Here is an 18237-nt window from a genome sequence, read left to right as displayed (position 1 = left end):
ATCTGATATTAGACTAATATCACCAGTATTATCTCATATGTAAAGAGGGGTAAATCTTAAAACCTTGATCTTATTTAGATAAAAAATATATAAACGAAAGTTTTATTTTCTCCCTGTATTCCAGTGAACCATCCAGTGAACACCCACTGGGATGCATATACCCATTTTAGAGACCACTGGTGTAGGTCATAACTAATGACAGCTTGGTCTGAGATGGTGTGGTGTGGATAGAGAGAAGATCATTTACTGAGAAAAGAAACACTGAGAAAATACTGAGTTTGGCGGGGAAGAGGGCATTTGGTTTGAACATGGCAAATCTGAGGCATCTTTCTGACATCCAAGTAGAAGTGTCAAATTGGTCTGAGGGTCCAAGTTCAGAGGAGAAGTAAGGCTTAAAATTAGCAGGTGCTCTGGTATGGGTGGTAATTGAAGCCATGTAAATACATGAAATTACTTTGGGAGAGAATACATAATGATAGGAAAAGGCAGCCTAGGAACTTGCCTTGAAGCAGTCTAACATTTAATATTCAGATAAAGGAGGGTAAATTTGGAATGTGGACAGAGATGACACAGTCAGCAGTGGCACAGATGTATCCAAGGAAGGGAGGGTTTCAGGGAATAAGGAATATTTGACAGTGTCCCATGCTGCTGAAAAGTCAAATAGGTTGCAGGAAAAATGCCCACTGGTTTGAACAGTATTGTCACTGATGAGTGAGAGGGAAGTATTATGGGGAGAACTCATTGCATTAAGATAGTTGAGTATAGGTAACAGGAGTCAGAATATTCAGTTAAAAGGGAAGTGTTGAAGATGCAAGAAAGAGAAGGGATAATTGATAGTGTAATTTCCTGATAATGCAAGAGCAGATGGGATTCTAATAACTAGGAATACCAGCACTCCTCAACTGTAACAGGAGCAAAGTAGAGGAAGAAGAGGTGCAGATATAAGTAGATCAGTATGTTTTGTAGTGAGAGCTTGAGGAAGGTTGATGTTTTTTTTCTGTGAAGTGGGTGACAGATCATCTGCTTATAGAGGGGAGAGTATGGTATCAGGGTGTAGGAGAGTTGAGGAAGGGATGGAAGAGGTTTGAAATAAGCTAGAAAATAAGAGAGCCAGTTGACCTCATAAGTGAATGGGTGGCACTTGGGAATTTGGCATTAAAGCAAACTGCAGTGCCTGGGCTAGTTAAAAATGTGGGACAGAAAGGTTTGTGTTTCTTCTGTCCTCCTTCCTCCCATCCTCCAGTGTTATTTGATGAGATATTTTTAGCATAAAAAAAAGGAATTTTCTGACACTCTGACTTCTTTATTTTGAAACTTTTTTCTCTGAAGAGAATGAACATAGGCCTCAGAGTCTTCCTTGTAATAGCGGACAGTTTGCAGCAGAAAGATGGTGAGCCGCCAATGCCAACAACAGGAGTTATTCTTCCCTCAGGAAACACTCTGCGTGTAAAGAAAATTTTTCTCAATAAAACCTTGACAGATGAAGAGGCAAAAGTCATAGGTTAGTGTTAACTGGAATAAGTAAATAATACAGTTTAATATTCTTTTGTGAAAGGTTATGATCAAATCTAAAATGTATATTATTGCCTTTGTAAATGTATACATACGTGTATATATTTGCCTATGAAAGTATATATTTGCCTAGTTATTCCAGTGTACAGAGTGATTCAAAAATGAATACTTTTTTTAATAATATCCATAAGTTGTTATGTTAAAAGTCTTGTTAAATATTTTCTCACATGATACTATTCACTGCATTTTGTCCTTCCTTCAAATTAATTTCAGTTGTGTGCATAATTTTTCACATTTTCTCCAATATACTGAAGCAAATTATCAGGGAGAATAGTATGTCAAAGTCAGAACTCCTTCCTTTGTAACAAAAATAAGCTAATGTAATTTAAAGGTTGTGATGGGCTTTTATTTTTTTACAGAAAATAACTGTAACTATTCTTTATCTAATTTTTGACATTTTATAACTGTGAAGTTCCCCCCCGCCCCTCCAGGAATGTCTGTTTACTACCCTCAAGTGAGAAAAGCGTTAGACAGCATTCTCAGACATTTGGACAAAGAAGTTGGGAGACCAATGTGTATGACTAGTGTGCAGATGTCTAATAAGGAGCCTGAAGATATGATTACGTATGTAGTCAATTATTTCTCTTCATTGCTATTTCAGTTTTCATAAGTAAAGTGGGTCGATTCTTGCTTGTTTCCTTCCTTGTTTCCTTGCTTTCTCTTCTGGATTTCGCCCCTATTGCCATCTGCGGCAGTTTTTAATACAGCGATTCCTCCCACAGGCTCAGTTTTACTCTTTAAAGTGCTGTCAAACCAGTACAGGTAGCAAAAGTCATCCTGGATCCGTCCAGTTTGTTGTCAGTGTTGAGGCCTTATACTTATTCTGTGAGTGAGAGATAAATGCTAGTGACCGCAGATGTGTGTGGACATGGTTGGTTTATTAAGTCAAACAAATGCTCTTATTTCCAGAGCCTTGTTCAACAAAAAAAGAAAACCTGAAAATCTCCCGGGAACTGAGGGTACAGAGGGGAATAATGTATGAGTGGCTTTTTGTGTGAGAAACTGTACCTCATCTCACCCCCATCCCACTGCCAGCACTGCTTGTCAACCCATGTTTTTTTCCTTTATTGTTAGGGACTTCCTCCTCAGGAAGATATATTTTATGGCAATAACTTCTTTTACTTGCTAGGAAATATCTACGTATTCTTTGTAAGTGGACTTTTTTTAAGGTGTTAATATCTGCATTGTACATCTTAGATAACCAAATTGGATATTGGCTCTCTCAATTAATGCATAGTTACTATATACTAGAAAATGTTAATATCTCTGAGAGTTTCTCTAATGTGAAGTTTTTTTTCCTGCATTACTTTCTCTGGGAAGTCTTCATCCTTTTTGTCGCACTTTCCTCATTTCTGCCTGTAAATTTGCCCTCACTGAGTTCCTCTGGCTGTGTATGTAGCGTCTTCAATGACAGCAGTGTCAGCATTCCCCGGTCAGCTAGTTCTTCTGTAACTCCATTAATGTTTGATTGATATTGGGTTGACCAAAAAGTTCGTTTGGGTTTTTCCGTAAGATGTTACAGAAAAACCCAAACAAGCTTTTTGGCCAACCCAATATTTCACTTCCAGTATTCACTTTTCTTTTCTTCGCTGTACTTTAATCTTTGTTGGCCAGTTTCCTCTTTTGACTATCCATTGTTGTCAAATGCCACCTGAGTTTACCCCTGGAGGCAAGGAATCAACACAACTACATAATTTGCCATGTATGTGTGAACCGAATAACAGATGTGCAGTGACCAATCACGACAGACTTTGAAAAAATTAATGTGATTAAATCACTGGTTATGATCACATCTGTTTTTTACGTCCTGATTTGTGCACTGAGGAGCTAACAGGGAAGCTTGGCTACGCAATTACTTATAGTTGATGGTAACGGAAAATTGAACCACATTGTTGGAGACTGGTATTATTTAACTAAATTGTGGTAACTGAAATTCATGCGTGTTGGAACCAAGCTGAGAAAACTCACTGTATATAAAATCACTAAAAGTAAGTAGTAGGTCCATTGCCATGATAATGGATACTGAGCCAAAAACTCTTAAAACATCCAAATTCTTGTCTATATAAGAATTATTTTATTGGGCCAATTGAAGGATAATTTGGGTAAAATAAATTAACAGCTTCCTCTTGAAATGTAGACCAAAATAAAAACCAGTATCTAAAAGGTTAGATATTTAAAATAAATAAAATCATTGAATAACTAGGGGAAAATACAGAAGAATTAAATTGTATCAAGCCTCTGGAGGAACCAGGATTTTCAAAACTTCACATATTTTATTACATAAAAATTTTAAATATGTTTGTGTGTGTGTGTGTGTACGTTCTGAAGTAAAATAAAAAAACAAGAAAAAACAACAACAGTAGTATATGAGAATGTCTGTTTTCTAAAACCCTTGTTAGTATATGATATTAAGAGAAAGAAAAAATTTTGTTGATTTCATAGACCCCCCCCAAATAACTAATATTTGGTTACTTAATGTCAATTTTATTATTTTAATAATTAAATATTATCAAAGGTTAAATATTATGTATTTAATTCTATTTGAAACAATTATAAATAATTTACTTAAATAATACTTATTATTTAAACATAATAGTTGTTATACTTGTTTTTAATTACTGAAAACCTTTTTTCCTGGCTACCTATGTTTTTTTCCTGAATTATCCATATATTCTTTTCTGCATTTATAAACTGATAATTATTTACTGGATTTGTATATGCTCTTTTTATAATAAATACATTAAACTTTTGGAGGTGGGCTCATTTTCTGTAATAATTTTTCCAAGTTTGCTTTCATTGTCTGGTGTATGTAAGTTTCTTCTTATTAAGTCCTCTTGTGATCTGTTTTTCAGGGGGGAAAGAAAACCCAAAATTGATTTGTTTAGAACTTGTATTGCTGCTATTCCAAGGTTGATTCCTGACGGTATGAGCAGAACTGACCTCATTGAATTGTTAGCAAGGTAAATGAGAATTACTGTTTGTGAGGTTACCTTTTATCTCTTTAAATCTCTTTAAATTTCTAATGCACCCCTGTTACTATAATCACTAAAAAAGTAGTGATAAAGACATTTTTAATCCTTTATTTGATAACTTTCTAAACTCCCATTTTGTCTTTTACGTTTTGTTAACACTTTCTCCTCATTCATTCGTTGTTGTTGTTGATGAAATTTAATCTTAAGATGTATTTAATGACTTTAATTTCATGGCAGAGAGGTCAAAGCCTTTCTTTCCCCAGGGAATGAGAGCAACGAATGACCTGATATCCTAAATGTGAAATCCTAAAAGTATCTTTTTTTTTAAACATCTTTATTAGAGTATAATTACTTTACAATGTTTTGTTAGTTTCTGCTGTATAACAAAGTGAATCAGCTATACGTATACATATATCCCCATATCCCCTCCCTCTTGCGTCTCCCTCCCACCTTCCCTATCCCACCCCTCTAGGTGGTCACAAAGCACCGAGCTGATCTCCCTGTGCTATGCGGCTGCTTCCCACTAGCTATCTATTTTACGTTTGGTAGTGTCTATATGTCCATGCCACTCTCTCACTTCGTCCCAGCTTACCCTTCCCCCTCCCTGTGTTCTCAAGTCCATTCTCTACGTCTGTGTCTTTATTCCTGTCCTGCCCCTAGGTTCTTCAGAACCTTTTTTTTTTTTTTAGATTCCATATATATGTATTAGCATACGGTATTTATTTTTCTGTTTCTGACTTACTTCACTCTGTATGACAGACTCTAGGTCCATCCACCTCACTACAAATAACTCAATTTCGTTTCTTTTTATGGCTGAGTAATATTCCATTGTATATATGTGCCACATCTTCTTTATCCATTCATCTGTTGATGGACACTTAGGTTGCTTCCATGTCCTGGCTATTGGAAATAGTGCTGCAATGAACATTGGGGTGCATGTGTCTTTTTGAATTACGGTTTTCTCTGGGTATATGCCCAGTAGTGGGATTGCTGGGTCGTATGGTAGTTCTATTTTTAGTTTTTTAAGGAACCTCCATACTGTTCTCCATAGTGGCTGTATCAATATACATTCCCACCAGCAGTCCTCACTCATTTTTTAACTGTTAAGGTTCTTCTGGATTCCTCTACAAATCCTATTTTTAAATTCCTTGCCTTTCCATCTAGTACTGTTCCTTAGGACTTGTATACCATGTTGTCTCTTAACATACGGGCATTATCAGTGCATGACGGCCCCACTGGGCAATTAGTGTGTTAACTCCTACAGTCATTTCTTTAGCACCTAGGGTGATAACCAGGTCTCATTTTCACTTTTTCCTCTTATTGCAGAGGCCATAGCATTCAAGTTTTTATCTCTTTCTTCTACTAGGCTCTGTAAATGAGTAAATAACATGACATCCAAACTTAAATACCAGCTCCCAAAAGTAATTCTAAGTTGAGGTGATGGCCTTTTGAAAAACCCCTTTGTTGACATAGTTAGGGATTCTCTTTAGGTAAGGGGTCAGCAAAGTTGTTTTCTTAAAGGACCAGACAGTAAATGTTTTAAGATTTGCAAGTCATGTGGTGTCTGTCACAGTTGCTCATCCTTGCCACTGTAGTGCAGAAGCAGCCACCTGTGAAGGCTCCTGGCTGGATTTGGCCCTTGAGCCATAGTTTGCTGGCCCCAGCCTAAAGGGAAAACCAAGTGCAAAGACTATCAGGGCAGTGATACTTGATCACATTGAAAGATGTTTACTGCTCGCTGGGCACTTATCACTAAGTCTTAAGTTAAATTCGCAATGAATAAACAGTTAATAGACCACTCCAGCAACCTTGTCCATCTCCTTGAAAACACCTAGCATTTTCACACACCCGCGCACTACCTATCCTCAGCGGTTGCGGGTTGCACTCAGGCCTTGAATGGTATTGGTCTCTTAGGATTACGAGGAGAAGAAAGGGGTTACTTTTTTTTTGCCGTACGCGGGCCTCTCCCTGTTGTGGCCTCTCCCGTTACGGAGCACAGGCTCCGGACGCACAGGCCCAGCGACCATGGCCCACGGGCCCAGCCGCTCCACAGCATGTCAGATCTTCCCGGACCAGGGCACGAACCCATGTCCCCCGCATCGGCAGGCGGACTCTCAACCACTGCGCCACGAGGGAAGCCCAGAAAGGGGTTACTTTGAAACTTTGCACCATGAGATAAATTCATCCCTTCCCACTCTTGTCTCTTAATTCTTGCTGTAAATTAGGTTGCAGAGTTATGAAGTTCTTGTCAGTGTTAGGGAGGGAAAATAAGTTTTAATTATTTATAATGCTATTCCTTGGGAAAGCAGTAAACAACTCTCATCCAAGTCCACTCTTACTCCTCCCGCCTCAGTTTAACTCACCTACATCTTTGTGGACGGCAGTCCATATCCCCCACCAAAATGAAATTGCATCTCCAAGGGGCAGGGATAGAGGAGCCTTGTAGAGGAGCAAATATCTCGACAGTGATTGACAGTTTGCTTTGCTATTTATAATACTTTGCTTCTTTCCCCTGTGGTATTCACTTACCAGTTAGTTTATTTTGGCAGAAAGAAAGATTCTAGGGTCTGCTTACTCTGTCCCCAACTCCTATCATTTGGAATTGTGATGTCTAAGTCTTATTTACTTAGAAATAAAGTAAGCAAACAAACAAAGCAAAGATACACTGTAAATTTGCATACCTGTCTGCTGTCTCTAGGGAAGGTCAATTTGTTCTCCTGCCTTAAATTATTCAGGCACCATTCTCTTCATGGCTATATCCTGAGTCACACAGATAGGTGTAAACTCGTGGATTTAAGGGATGTTAAAATGACCTTTAAAGCCAGCAGCACAGAGTCAGTCACTCCCCTAGCCCACAGTATTGCCTTTGGTGCCACTGTCAGAGACAGAACACTGGGCTAGAGACCCTTGATCTGACCCCATGTGGTACTTCCAGTGCGCTGCTCTAACTGCTGCTGCTTCGTGGCTCACTCCTAGGTCTCTGTAGCTGTAATACATTTCTCCTCAGTCTCATGGTCAGTTGAATGTTGGCTTAGTGAAGACCAGAACTGAGCCTCAGCAGGGTGAAGACTGTGGTATCTCCTCTCACGTAAATCACGCAGCTCTCTACCTCTGTCATGGAGGATAACTCCATCTTTCCAGCTGCCCAAGCATGTAACTGTGGCATACTTTTTAATACACCTGCTTTTCTTTATTCATTCAGGCTGTTTCTAACTCTGATGCATGTGTCTTGATGGTCAATCCTGAAAATAATACTCTACAGCCCCAAAAGGAAACTCATATTCATATAGCATTATATATTGGTAGCTTCACTGCTGCAGCCATGTTTTATGATTTTCTTGTTTATCATTCTCTTCTTTAAGTTCCATTAAAATCCTTTAACTAATATTAATTCATGTCCTCATATTGTATTGATGTCTTTAAAAGGTAATTATATGTAGCCTCTCCTATAATTTAGTTAGACTTAAACTCTTGAAGACCTTATGGGTTCGTTTGACACTTTTTTTTTTCATTTTCTTTCTAGGCATACCCCATTTATGAAGTTACTCCTAAATTTATTCTCATTCTCACTGTCAAGAATTATTTCTGTTAAACTGATTCCATCTTGATTTGTTGTATTTCTTTCTTCACAATCAGCCATCTTACGTTTAACTGTAACCTCAGCAGCATGAAAGGAATGATAGAGATAAATCATGTCCTTTCCAGTAAAGGACTAAATAAATATGAGCTAGCGCTAAGGTATTATATGATTGGATGTAATTTTTGATTGATTATAGGGTAACATATGGCATTTTAAGGATTAAAGAATTTTTTTATGTAATTCTGATTTGTCAATCTGTGTTTTCTAAAGCACAGCATTTGAATTATGATCAAACTTATTATTCTGAATTATAGTACAAGTACCAACTAATGTTAGTAGATTGACATGTGAATTTAAATAAATGAATATAGGTTAGCATAAGGATGAATATAGCACAAAAAGTGAACATTGGTTCCTATCTTCTTACTTCTTATGAACCAATTGAAAGGATATATTTTTTAAATTCTTAGTTTTACATTTTAGATGATAAAACTCTTTGGAAGGTTTTTGAGGTTTGCTAATGGAATTTTGTTCTTGGTAGGCTCACAGTTCATATGGATGAAGAACTACGTGCTCTGGCTTTCAATACTCTGCAGGCACTAATGCTTGATTTTCCAGATTGGCGGGAGGATGTTCTTTCAGGATTTGTTTATTTTATTGTTCGTGAAGTGACTGATGTCCATCCCACGCTTCTTGATAATGCCGTAAAGATGTTGGTGCAATTAATAAATCAGTGGAAACAAGCAACCCAAATGCATAACAAAAACCAGGACTCACAGGTACCAAACTCTTTTGTAGTGTCTCTTTGTATGTGGTCAGTGGTGGATGACCAATGATGATGTTAAAACATATTGACCTTCTCAAAAACTAAAAGTTTTATTAGTTTTACTTCCTTTCAAAGTGTTTGTAATCCCTTAAGCAGAACTTTCCTATAGCTTATATATTAAATACATAACATTTGCGTGTCCAACCTTTCCAACTTTCTTTCTTTGGTAATAATTATTTTTAGTTTTTATTTTTATTTATTTATTTAAAATTTTATTTATTTATTGGCCGCATTGGGTCTTCGTTGCTGCACGTGGGCTTTTCTCTCTAGTTGTGGCGAGCGGGGGCTACTCTTCGTTGCGGTGCGTGGGCTTCTCATTGTGCTGGCTTCTCATGTTGAGGAGCACGGGCTCTAGATGTGTGGGCTTCAGTAGTTGTGGCACACAGGCTCAGTCCTTATGGCTCACGGGCTCTAGGGCACATGGGCTTCAGTAGTTGTGGCACGTGGGCTCAATAGTTGTGGCTTGCAGGCTCTAGGGCACATGGGCTTCAGTAGTTGTGGCGCATGGGCTCAGTGGTTGTGGCATGTGGGCTCAGTAGTTGTGGCTCGCAGGCTCTAGAGCGCAGGCTCAGTAGTTGTGGCGAATGGGCTTTGTTGCTCTGTGGCATGTGAGATCTTCCTGGACCAGGGCTCAAACCCGTGTCCTCTGCATTGGCAGATGGATTCTTAATCACTGAGCCACCAGGGAAGTCCCGGTAATAATTATTTTTAAATGAACATAAAAATTAGAGGCAATTCTAGCTCACATTTAGGTTGTTTCCAATATATTTAAAGCTGATATAATAAAAAATTTTGGTAGCCTTTCAGCTGAGTTATTTGATTGTTTTATCAAAGGCACCAGTCCCCATTTCACATTACAGCATGTGTGCTTCTTAGCCATAAAATTTGCTCAAATTATTGATTTGTGATAATGTGTTAAGTCATAGAATCCTGGAATATTAGAGCTGGATCATCTAAGCCAAACCAGCTTCTCAACCTTTAAAGAGTCTACAAATCACAGGGGCCTGAGAATCTCTCTTTTTAACGAGCTCCTAGGTGATGCCACGTTGCTGGTCCACACTTTGAGTACAAAGGATACCATCCAATCCCCTCATTTTCCATATAGAAATGTTAGGCCAGTAGTGACTTTAAGTGTCAGCTCTAAGGCATTTACAAAGTAGCCAGAGAGTGATAGAACTTCGGTACAGAATTCCTGTTTAGACTGCCAGTTAAATGCTTTTTTCACTATGTGACTATGACATTTTTATAAATTAAATGTTATTTAAATTTCTTGAGCTGAGACAGACCTATAGCCATCATTTTTATGATTTGCTTTACTCTTTAGTAATTGTTTTACTAGAATGTCTATACATACATATATTTTTTAACTTCTGTTTATTTTTCAAGCATGGTATGGTTAATGGAGCTTCTCATCCCCCTCCTCTGGAAAGGAGCCCGTGTTCCAATGTATTCCATGTGGTCGAAGGGTTTGCACTTGTCACTCTCTGTAGCAGTCGACCTGCCACTAGGAGATTAGCTGTCAGTGTCCTTAGAGAAATACGGGCTTTATTTGCACTTTTGGAAATACCTAAGGTAAGATTTAGACATCTCATCCAGCTACCTAATGAAAGTACTTAAAAACTCCTTTTGTCCATCCTTATTCCATTTCTGTTTTTACCGACAGGGATAATTTACTTTATAACAAGATCTTTTTGACAAGGTCTAAGCTCACCCACCTGCCCTCGATTCCATTTGTAACAAATAGGGCTAAAGTGAGTTTTAATGTTTACCTAGGTTTGACGGCTTTTCTGAAACATTCCTAACCTTTTTTAGACATGTGATGTCTTTTTTATAGGGTGATGATGAATTAGCCATAGATGTGATGGACAGGCTGAGCCCATCCATTCTTGAGAGCTTCATCCATCTCACTGGGGCCGATCAGGTAACTTTAATGATTTTGTGCTATTCAATCGTGTGTTGGAACTTAAGACATACGTACATACATGAGTTTCTTTTACAAACGTCATGCATTAGAAAGTATTTTTGAAAATGGTAAAGGGCTTTAAAAATAAAAAATACTTTTAAAAAAGTGGCATACACACACACAGAGTGGCACTAGTTTATGCTATGGTCAGTACTCTTCCCACAGAAATAAAAATATTTCATCTTTGTAAAATTACAACCATTCCAATCTAAAAAATTTCTCTTAAATCTGAAGCTGCTGTCGACTACTGTTTGCTATTTATTACGGTATGTAATATTCTTGACCTATATATGCTGGTTAAAAGGCTATGGAGAAAATTTTTGTTGAAATTCGAAGCAAAAAATTGCGCTCTGCACCTTCAGTAACTGTATTTGTTTGCTTTGCCACGTAAGTTTAAGTGCATAGAGTAAATATATAGTATTTTATGCCTGAGTCATATGTAATTTGACTCATTAAGATGAAGAAAAACACTTTGTCAACACATACATAAGAAAGCTGATGCCAACTTTCTTAGTTTGGCCTGGGGGAAGAAAAGGTCATATATCAAGATTTCAAAACTGATATAAGAATAACCATCACACTTTACTACTTGAAATTATTTTCTTCCCGTTTTGGAATACCTGGACAAGAGGTTTCTGTGCTTTCCACATAACACTTGGCTCTCATACCTCACGAGTTATATGTAACCAAGAGAGATATTAATAAATTTTATAAACCTAAGAGATGGTTATAAATATGTGCAATTTAAAGCATTCTGTTTTAGATTATTAACCATGAATTGAGAAATGGACGGCTGTCTCTAGTGCCTAAAACAGTGCCTGACTCAGAGCGGGTACTTTATGAGTATCTGTTGAATGATCGAGTGAATTGGGCCTCTGTTCAGTTTAAGACTCCGGTTTTTGTTGTTGTTTTGTTGTCATTGTTGTTGTTTGAATCACAAGTAATTTGCTCTTAAGGTAAGTCTTTATCTCTTCAGTATAAGAGCTTTGAATATTATTGAGCAAATATTTGAGAATATGTACCTCTGGAGAGGAGCCCATTTCCCCGTCTGTTCCACTTATGCATATATAGGGCACATCAGCGTGAAAGTTCATGGTTCATTTTTGAGTTCTCTAGCAGCTTCAGTATGCCCGTGAAAGCTGCATATTCATACATGAATTACATAAGTAGTGGTTCTTAAACTTTTTGGTTTATGGATCTTTTTTGAGACTAACACAAACTATGGAATCTCTCTCCAGAAAATTGCATGTACACATGTGCACAAAACAGCTTATATGCAGTTTCAGGAATTCTCTGCTTATATTACCCCTGTTTAAGAACCTCTGTTCTAGAAACTAGCAATAGGCCACTTATAGTTAAAAGCAATTTATATGGCAAAACTTTGAAAGTTGTTGAAATATACAATAATCGATTGGTTTTTTTTTTTTTTTTCTCTGCATAGACTACTTTGCTGTATTGCCCTAGCTCAATAGATTTACAGACATTAGCAGAATGGAACTCTTCTCCTATTAGCCACCAGTTTGATGTGATTAGTCCATCGCACATATGGATATTTGCACATGTGACCCAAGGCCAAGATCCATGGATTATAAGTCTCTCCAGTTTTTTAAAGCAAGAAAACCTTCCAAAACACTGCCCTACAGCTGTGAGCTATGCTTGGATGTTTGCATACACAAGACTTCAGTTGTTATCCCCACAAGTTGATATAAAGTAAGTTGTTTTTCTAGTGCAAGTTTTAAAATGTATAGACTGTCAGCCTTCATAAGGTATGCATTTGAAAAGTTCTACAAATTGGAAATCCCATAAATAACATGCCATAACATACTGGTATGTGAAGAAGGGAGGTGAAAGTTGTAAAGGATCCAGTCTCATTATCCTTTCATTCTTTTCGTATAATTTGGTCTCACCAATTTGTAATCGTTCATTTACTTAATAACACACTGCTTGGTACGTAGTTTGTGTCCAGTGAATGAAAGAATTAATGAGGAAATCATCCAAAGATGAATATGGATGCGAGTATAGATAAGTTTGTAGATAAAGGGTGAGAAGTGAAGGGAAACCGAGTTCAGTGACCTTACTTTTCCTGACAACATTGTAAGGAAGGCCGTCCACTGTTAGGGATTCGTGATAATGACATTGGTTTTAGTTCTGAGGATAATGGTAAAGAGTTGGAGTAACTGGTGATGTGATGGAGAGTTGACCAAGGCTTTATAACTGCAGGTTAGTCTTGCTCTTAAATTTTAAAGAGAATTTATTTGAGTTTGGGTTCCTGATTTCACCTTATCCAATATGCCATTGATCAGATTGCATGGCATGAGTCCTCCTGTCATATAACTTGACCATATAAACCCAACACCTGGATAAACTTAACACCTTCAGCTCATATTAAAGCCTGCACAGGGCTTCCCTGGTGGCGCAGTGGTTGAGAGTCCGCCTGCCGATGCAGGGGACACGGGTTCGTGCCCCGGTCCGGGAAGATCCCACATGCCGCGGAGCGGCTGGGCCCGTGAGTCATGGCAGCTGAGCCTGCGCGTCCGGAGCCTGTGCTCCGCAACGGGAGAGGCCACAGCAGTGAGAGGCCCGCGTATCGCAAAAAAAAAAAAAAAAAAAAGCCTGCACAAACCTGGCTCCTCCAGTTTGTACTTTCTCCCTTACTTTCTATCAGTGCTATCCATGTACTTTATGTTGGAGCCAAAATAAACCTCTCAGAGTTCACTGAATGTGGTCTGCAGTGTCTATTCCGTGAGTTTTTGTTCACATGAACCTAGAATGCCTTTTGTTTTCTTTATGCCCTGCCCATATCTGATGCATCGCAAATTCCACCTTATTTTTAAAGCCTTCTCTTATATCTCCAACCTAGAGTAATTATTTCTTCTTTTGCATTTGTGTGTATCTATATATACATATATATATATACATACACATATATTTTTTGTTTTTGTTTTTACTGTTTATATATATATATATACACATACATGTTAATTATATATCTATGTAGATTCTCAGGTATTGTGTATTGGATGCTGGTTTTTTAAAGAAGATTGACACATGCCACCTTGTGTAACATTTATGAACTTATTTAGTCTCCTTTAATTACCATATTTTAAATTATAAGCGCCTCTCCTACCACCATTCCCTATATCCCCTTTCTGCTCTATTTTTCTTCATCAAACTTAGTGCCATCTGACATTGTTTTATTTCTCTATTATATTATCTCCCCTAGCACACATGATGGCAGTGATTTTCATTTTTTTTAGCAGGTTTCTGTTTTTGTTTTTTTTACTGCTGTCACAGTGCTCTGAACGTTTTTAAAATACTGAGAAACGACGAATCAGTGAAACGATACGTATTATTTATCAATAGATTATAAATCTATTGAAGGTGAGGAATAAAACTTAGTATTTTCCCTGTCTTTGTTTTGCTCTCAGTCCTTAATCCCAACAGAATTTTTGGTATTTGGAAAGATTTATGGAATTGTTCCAGAATATCTTATTGGTCTAATCTCTCAAAACAGAAATTTGATAGAAGCCTTAAAAATGTAGATATTCTAGGGGAGGGGGAAGGGTAAGCTGGGACAAAGTGAGAGAGTGGCATGGACATATATACACTAACAAATGTAAAACCGATAGCTCGTGGGAAGCAGCTGCATAGCACAGAGAGATCAGCTCGGTGCTTTGTGACCACCTGGAGGGGTGGGATAAGGAGGGTGGGAGGGAGGGAGATGCAAGAGGGAAGAGATATGGGGATATAAGTATATGTATAACTGATTCACTTTGTTATTAAGCAGAAACTAACATACCATTGTAAAGCAGTTATACTCCAATAAAGATGTTTAAAAAAATGTAGATATTTTTTGACTCTGCAATTCCATTTTCAGGAATTTACTCAAGAAAATAATAAAACATTTATTATAATTAAGCATATATCCAAATGTATAGTGTTGTGTATAATAGGGAAAAATTACTATTAGCTAAAATATCTGACAGTGAAAGTGTGGCTGTATCAATCATGATAATCTCTATGATATATGGTCATCAAAAATGATGTCATGGAAGTATATTAATTTACATAGAAGATGTTTAAATATATATGTTAAGTATAAAAAAGCATGTACAAAACAAATGAAACAATATTCAATTTTTATTAAACGAAAGATGTATTTACGCCTTTATTTTAATGTATATGAGTTGAAGATATGTAGAAGACTTACGGTGCTTATTTTGGCGTAGGATTAAAGGTGATTTTCATTTTGTTTTCACTTTTTTTCCCTACGTGGAGCATGTATAACAAGTTATAAAATGTGAGCTGATAAAATATTAACTGTACTCACAGAAATAATAGATTAGGTTAACATGATCCTATAATGTGTTTTGTTTTTCAATCTAATATTTTATTCATTATATCTTATTCCACCAAGATTCAGTGGTAGTAATAAAAACTGTATGCTAACCATCTCCCCTAAATTGATAGAAATTTAGCTTTAGTTTAAAAAAAAAACTTTTCAAAACATGTATTATTTATGTCTTCCTGTTTTTCTTCTTCTTTTTTTCAGTAGCCCCATCAATGCTAAGAAAGTAAATACTACCACGAGCAGTGACTCATACATGGGCCTGTGGAGAAACTACCTGCTTCTTTGCTGCAGTGCGGCGACTTCCACGGCATCTTCAACATCTGCGGGTTCCGTGAGGTGCTCTCCTCCTGAGACGCTGGCGTCCACCCCTGATAGTGGCTACAGCATTGATTCGAAAGTAAGTTTTCTGCACCTGCCACTGAATCCAAATGGAAGCATAAAAATAATGTTTTAAAATTTCTTTTTCAGGACAATAAAATAACTTGGTTGAAAAGTGCATTAGTTACTTGGACTAATACTGAAAATAGTTCAAGAAATCCTATTACTATTTTTATGGGTTCTTGGTTGGAATCAATAACGCATAAAGTTTTTCTTTTAGAATTTCCCTGGATTATGTAGGGGTACAAATAACTTGATAAGAATAGTGACATAGTCTTCATGATATGACACAAAATATTATCAGGTAGTTGGAGGAAATTGACAAAACTTAACACCTGGGTGTCTAACTTTAACACTGATGACTCTTTTAGAAGTAATTTTTTTACTCATTTTTACAGATCGAGAGAAATAGGCTGATGGATAAACAGCCTATTATATGATGATGAGTGTCTGTAAGGAATTAAGAGACCTGCAAACCCCACTTCCATTAACGAACTTGTAGCGAGCCATTGGATAAATCATTTAACTTTTTCAGATTATGTACACCACAAGTGAATTTTGAAACGACCTTCATTCTAAAATGTCACCTATCCATTGTCCTTGACCAAATACTGTTGAAATGTCACATTATTTAGTTGGATGTACTATCATTAGTGGCTGCGATAAATATAATATTTTTTTTCCAGATTATTGGCATCCCATCCCCTTCATCTTTGTTTAAGCACATAGTTCCAATGATGCGCTCTGAGAGCATGGAAATCACAGAATCCCTTGTTCTAGGTCTTGGCAGGACCAACCCAGGAGCTTTTAGGTAATTATCTTTGCATGTTTTCTCTACGCCCTAAAATAGCAAATGTGGCTCCTTGGAGAGAAAGTGAGGTAGAGTACTTATTATCAGGATAGCTGCATATCAGTCCTGACTTTTACCAGCTAATTAGCCATTTAACATTTAACAGGTTATTTACTTTATCTGAGCCTTTATTTCCTCATTTTGATTGAGTAAATAACACCATATTTTCTTCAAAGAATGGTTATGGAAATCAAATATATATTATACATAAATACGTTCTAGAAATTATAAAATGCCGTGTAAAGTTGTAATATTTTCCTACCTGATTTATTCACACAGTGATTCTGTTAGTTTGTAATCTTGATCTGTTGCCTAAAACTGTAGTTTTTTTCCCCTTCTTGTTCAAAAGAATGACTATTCTTAAAAGAAGTATTTATGTACATATTTTATATTATTCTTGGTGTTTTTGATAGTCATAAAGCAAATTCTTCATTTTTGCCTGAGTTTCTGTCTTGTTATTGCCTGATGGACCCTGACTTTATTCTTTTGAGTTGTCCTCCATTGATATGGGGTGATGTTTGATGTTTTGTCTCCAAGATAACATGTACAACAGAGAATAGGTTAATAAATTGTAATATGTCTGTAGGTGTGGGGATAGCATTCATTATAAATGAAGTGTTGGAAGATAATTTTATGACAAGTAAACACACGATCGTGCTGATAGAAAAAGTGAGATACAAAAATGATCTCAATTTCTTAAAAAGCAAATCCCCATAAATAGAAACAATTCTGAGGCAGATACTTTAAATGTCTGCAGCAGTTTCTATAGATGATGAAATCGTGGATGGATTTTATTTTCTTCTTATTTTTTTGTATTTTCCCAATTTTCTACAACGAGTACATTTGCAATTTAAAATCAGAATATAAGCAAAACAACAAAAAGATTATTTTCATGAAGTTCATACCCTTTGACCCATTAATCTCCTTTGTAAGGATTAATCCTACGGAGATAATCAGAAATGAAATCAAAGATTAATGTACAAAGATGTTCACTGGACAGTATTTATTTAAAAAGTTAGATAAAATTTAATGAAACAGTAATAACTGAAAATGGTTAGGAAAACTATCAGTACTAGAGCATTATGAATTAATTAATGGCATGTGAAAGTGGTTATTGCTAGTGTTAATTAAAGAAAAAGGGATACTATTTTATATATGTTGGAGTTTCAACTATGTAAAATGTATGTAGGTTGAAAATGATTGAACAGATTGTATTTATCTGTACAAATTAGAATAGGTGGCCTATACCATTTTTTCTGTTTTCCAAATGTTCTACAGAGTGCATGTTATTTCACAATCAAAACAAAACAAAACAGGGAATTCCCTGGGGGTCCAGTGGTTAGGACTCCACGCTTTCACTGCTTAGGGCCTGGGTTTGATCCCGGATCGGGGAGCTAAGATCCCACAAGTTGCGCGGTGTGGCCAAAACCAAACCAAAACAAACAAACAAAAATACAATAAAAATTGTGTTTAAAACAGTAGGATTAGGGTTAACACTTGTTAGTTTACATCATTATATTAATATTTACATATTTCTACATGTCAGATTATATATTTAACTATTAATTAGATGAATGTATATCATTTTTCTTCTAGGGAACTAATAGAGGAATTACATCCCATAATTAAAGAAGCACTTGAACGAAGGCCAGAGGTAAGTAAAGCTGTGTAGTTTTCTAGCATTAAATATTTATTTGGCAAACGCTTAAAATTGGCTTCTCTATCCTATACAATATAACAAAAGT

General features: G+C 36.6%; 1 protein-coding gene across 10 annotated transcripts in view; it reads left to right on the top strand.

Moving 5' to 3' along the window:
- The window catches only part of FRYL (FRY like transcription coactivator), a 244013-nt gene that overhangs the window by 150463 nt on the left and 75313 nt on the right, over positions 1-18237 (top strand). For 9 of the 10 annotated variants that reach the window (XR_014326144.1, XM_082837769.1, XM_082837765.1 and 6 more), the window contains 10 exons: positions 1330-1501; positions 2004-2136; positions 4425-4532; positions 8666-8903; positions 10337-10522; positions 10785-10871; positions 12355-12623; positions 15466-15661; positions 16329-16453; positions 18089-18146. Coding sequence is in view for 9 of the 10 variants with exons in the window: in XM_082837769.1 (XP_082693895.1) it covers positions 1330-1501; positions 2004-2136; positions 4425-4532; positions 8666-8903; positions 10337-10522; positions 10785-10871; positions 12355-12623; positions 15466-15661; positions 16329-16453; positions 18089-18146 (1572 nt within the window). In the remaining variant the exon portion in view is untranslated. The remainder of the gene's footprint in view (positions 1-1329; positions 1502-2003; positions 2137-4424; positions 4533-8665; positions 8904-10336; positions 10523-10784; positions 10872-12354; positions 12624-15465; positions 15662-16328; positions 16454-18088; positions 18147-18237) is intronic. The other variant, XM_082837763.1, reaches the window with a different exon arrangement.

Source organism: Leucopleurus acutus, assembly GCF_964270905.1.
Source record: "Leucopleurus acutus genome assembly, chromosome: 4".
NCBI classification, from domain to species: domain Eukaryota; kingdom Metazoa; phylum Chordata; class Mammalia; order Artiodactyla; family Delphinidae; genus Leucopleurus; species Leucopleurus acutus.
Note: the sequence above shows the minus strand (reverse complement) of the source record. Positions and strands in the feature narration are given on the sequence as shown.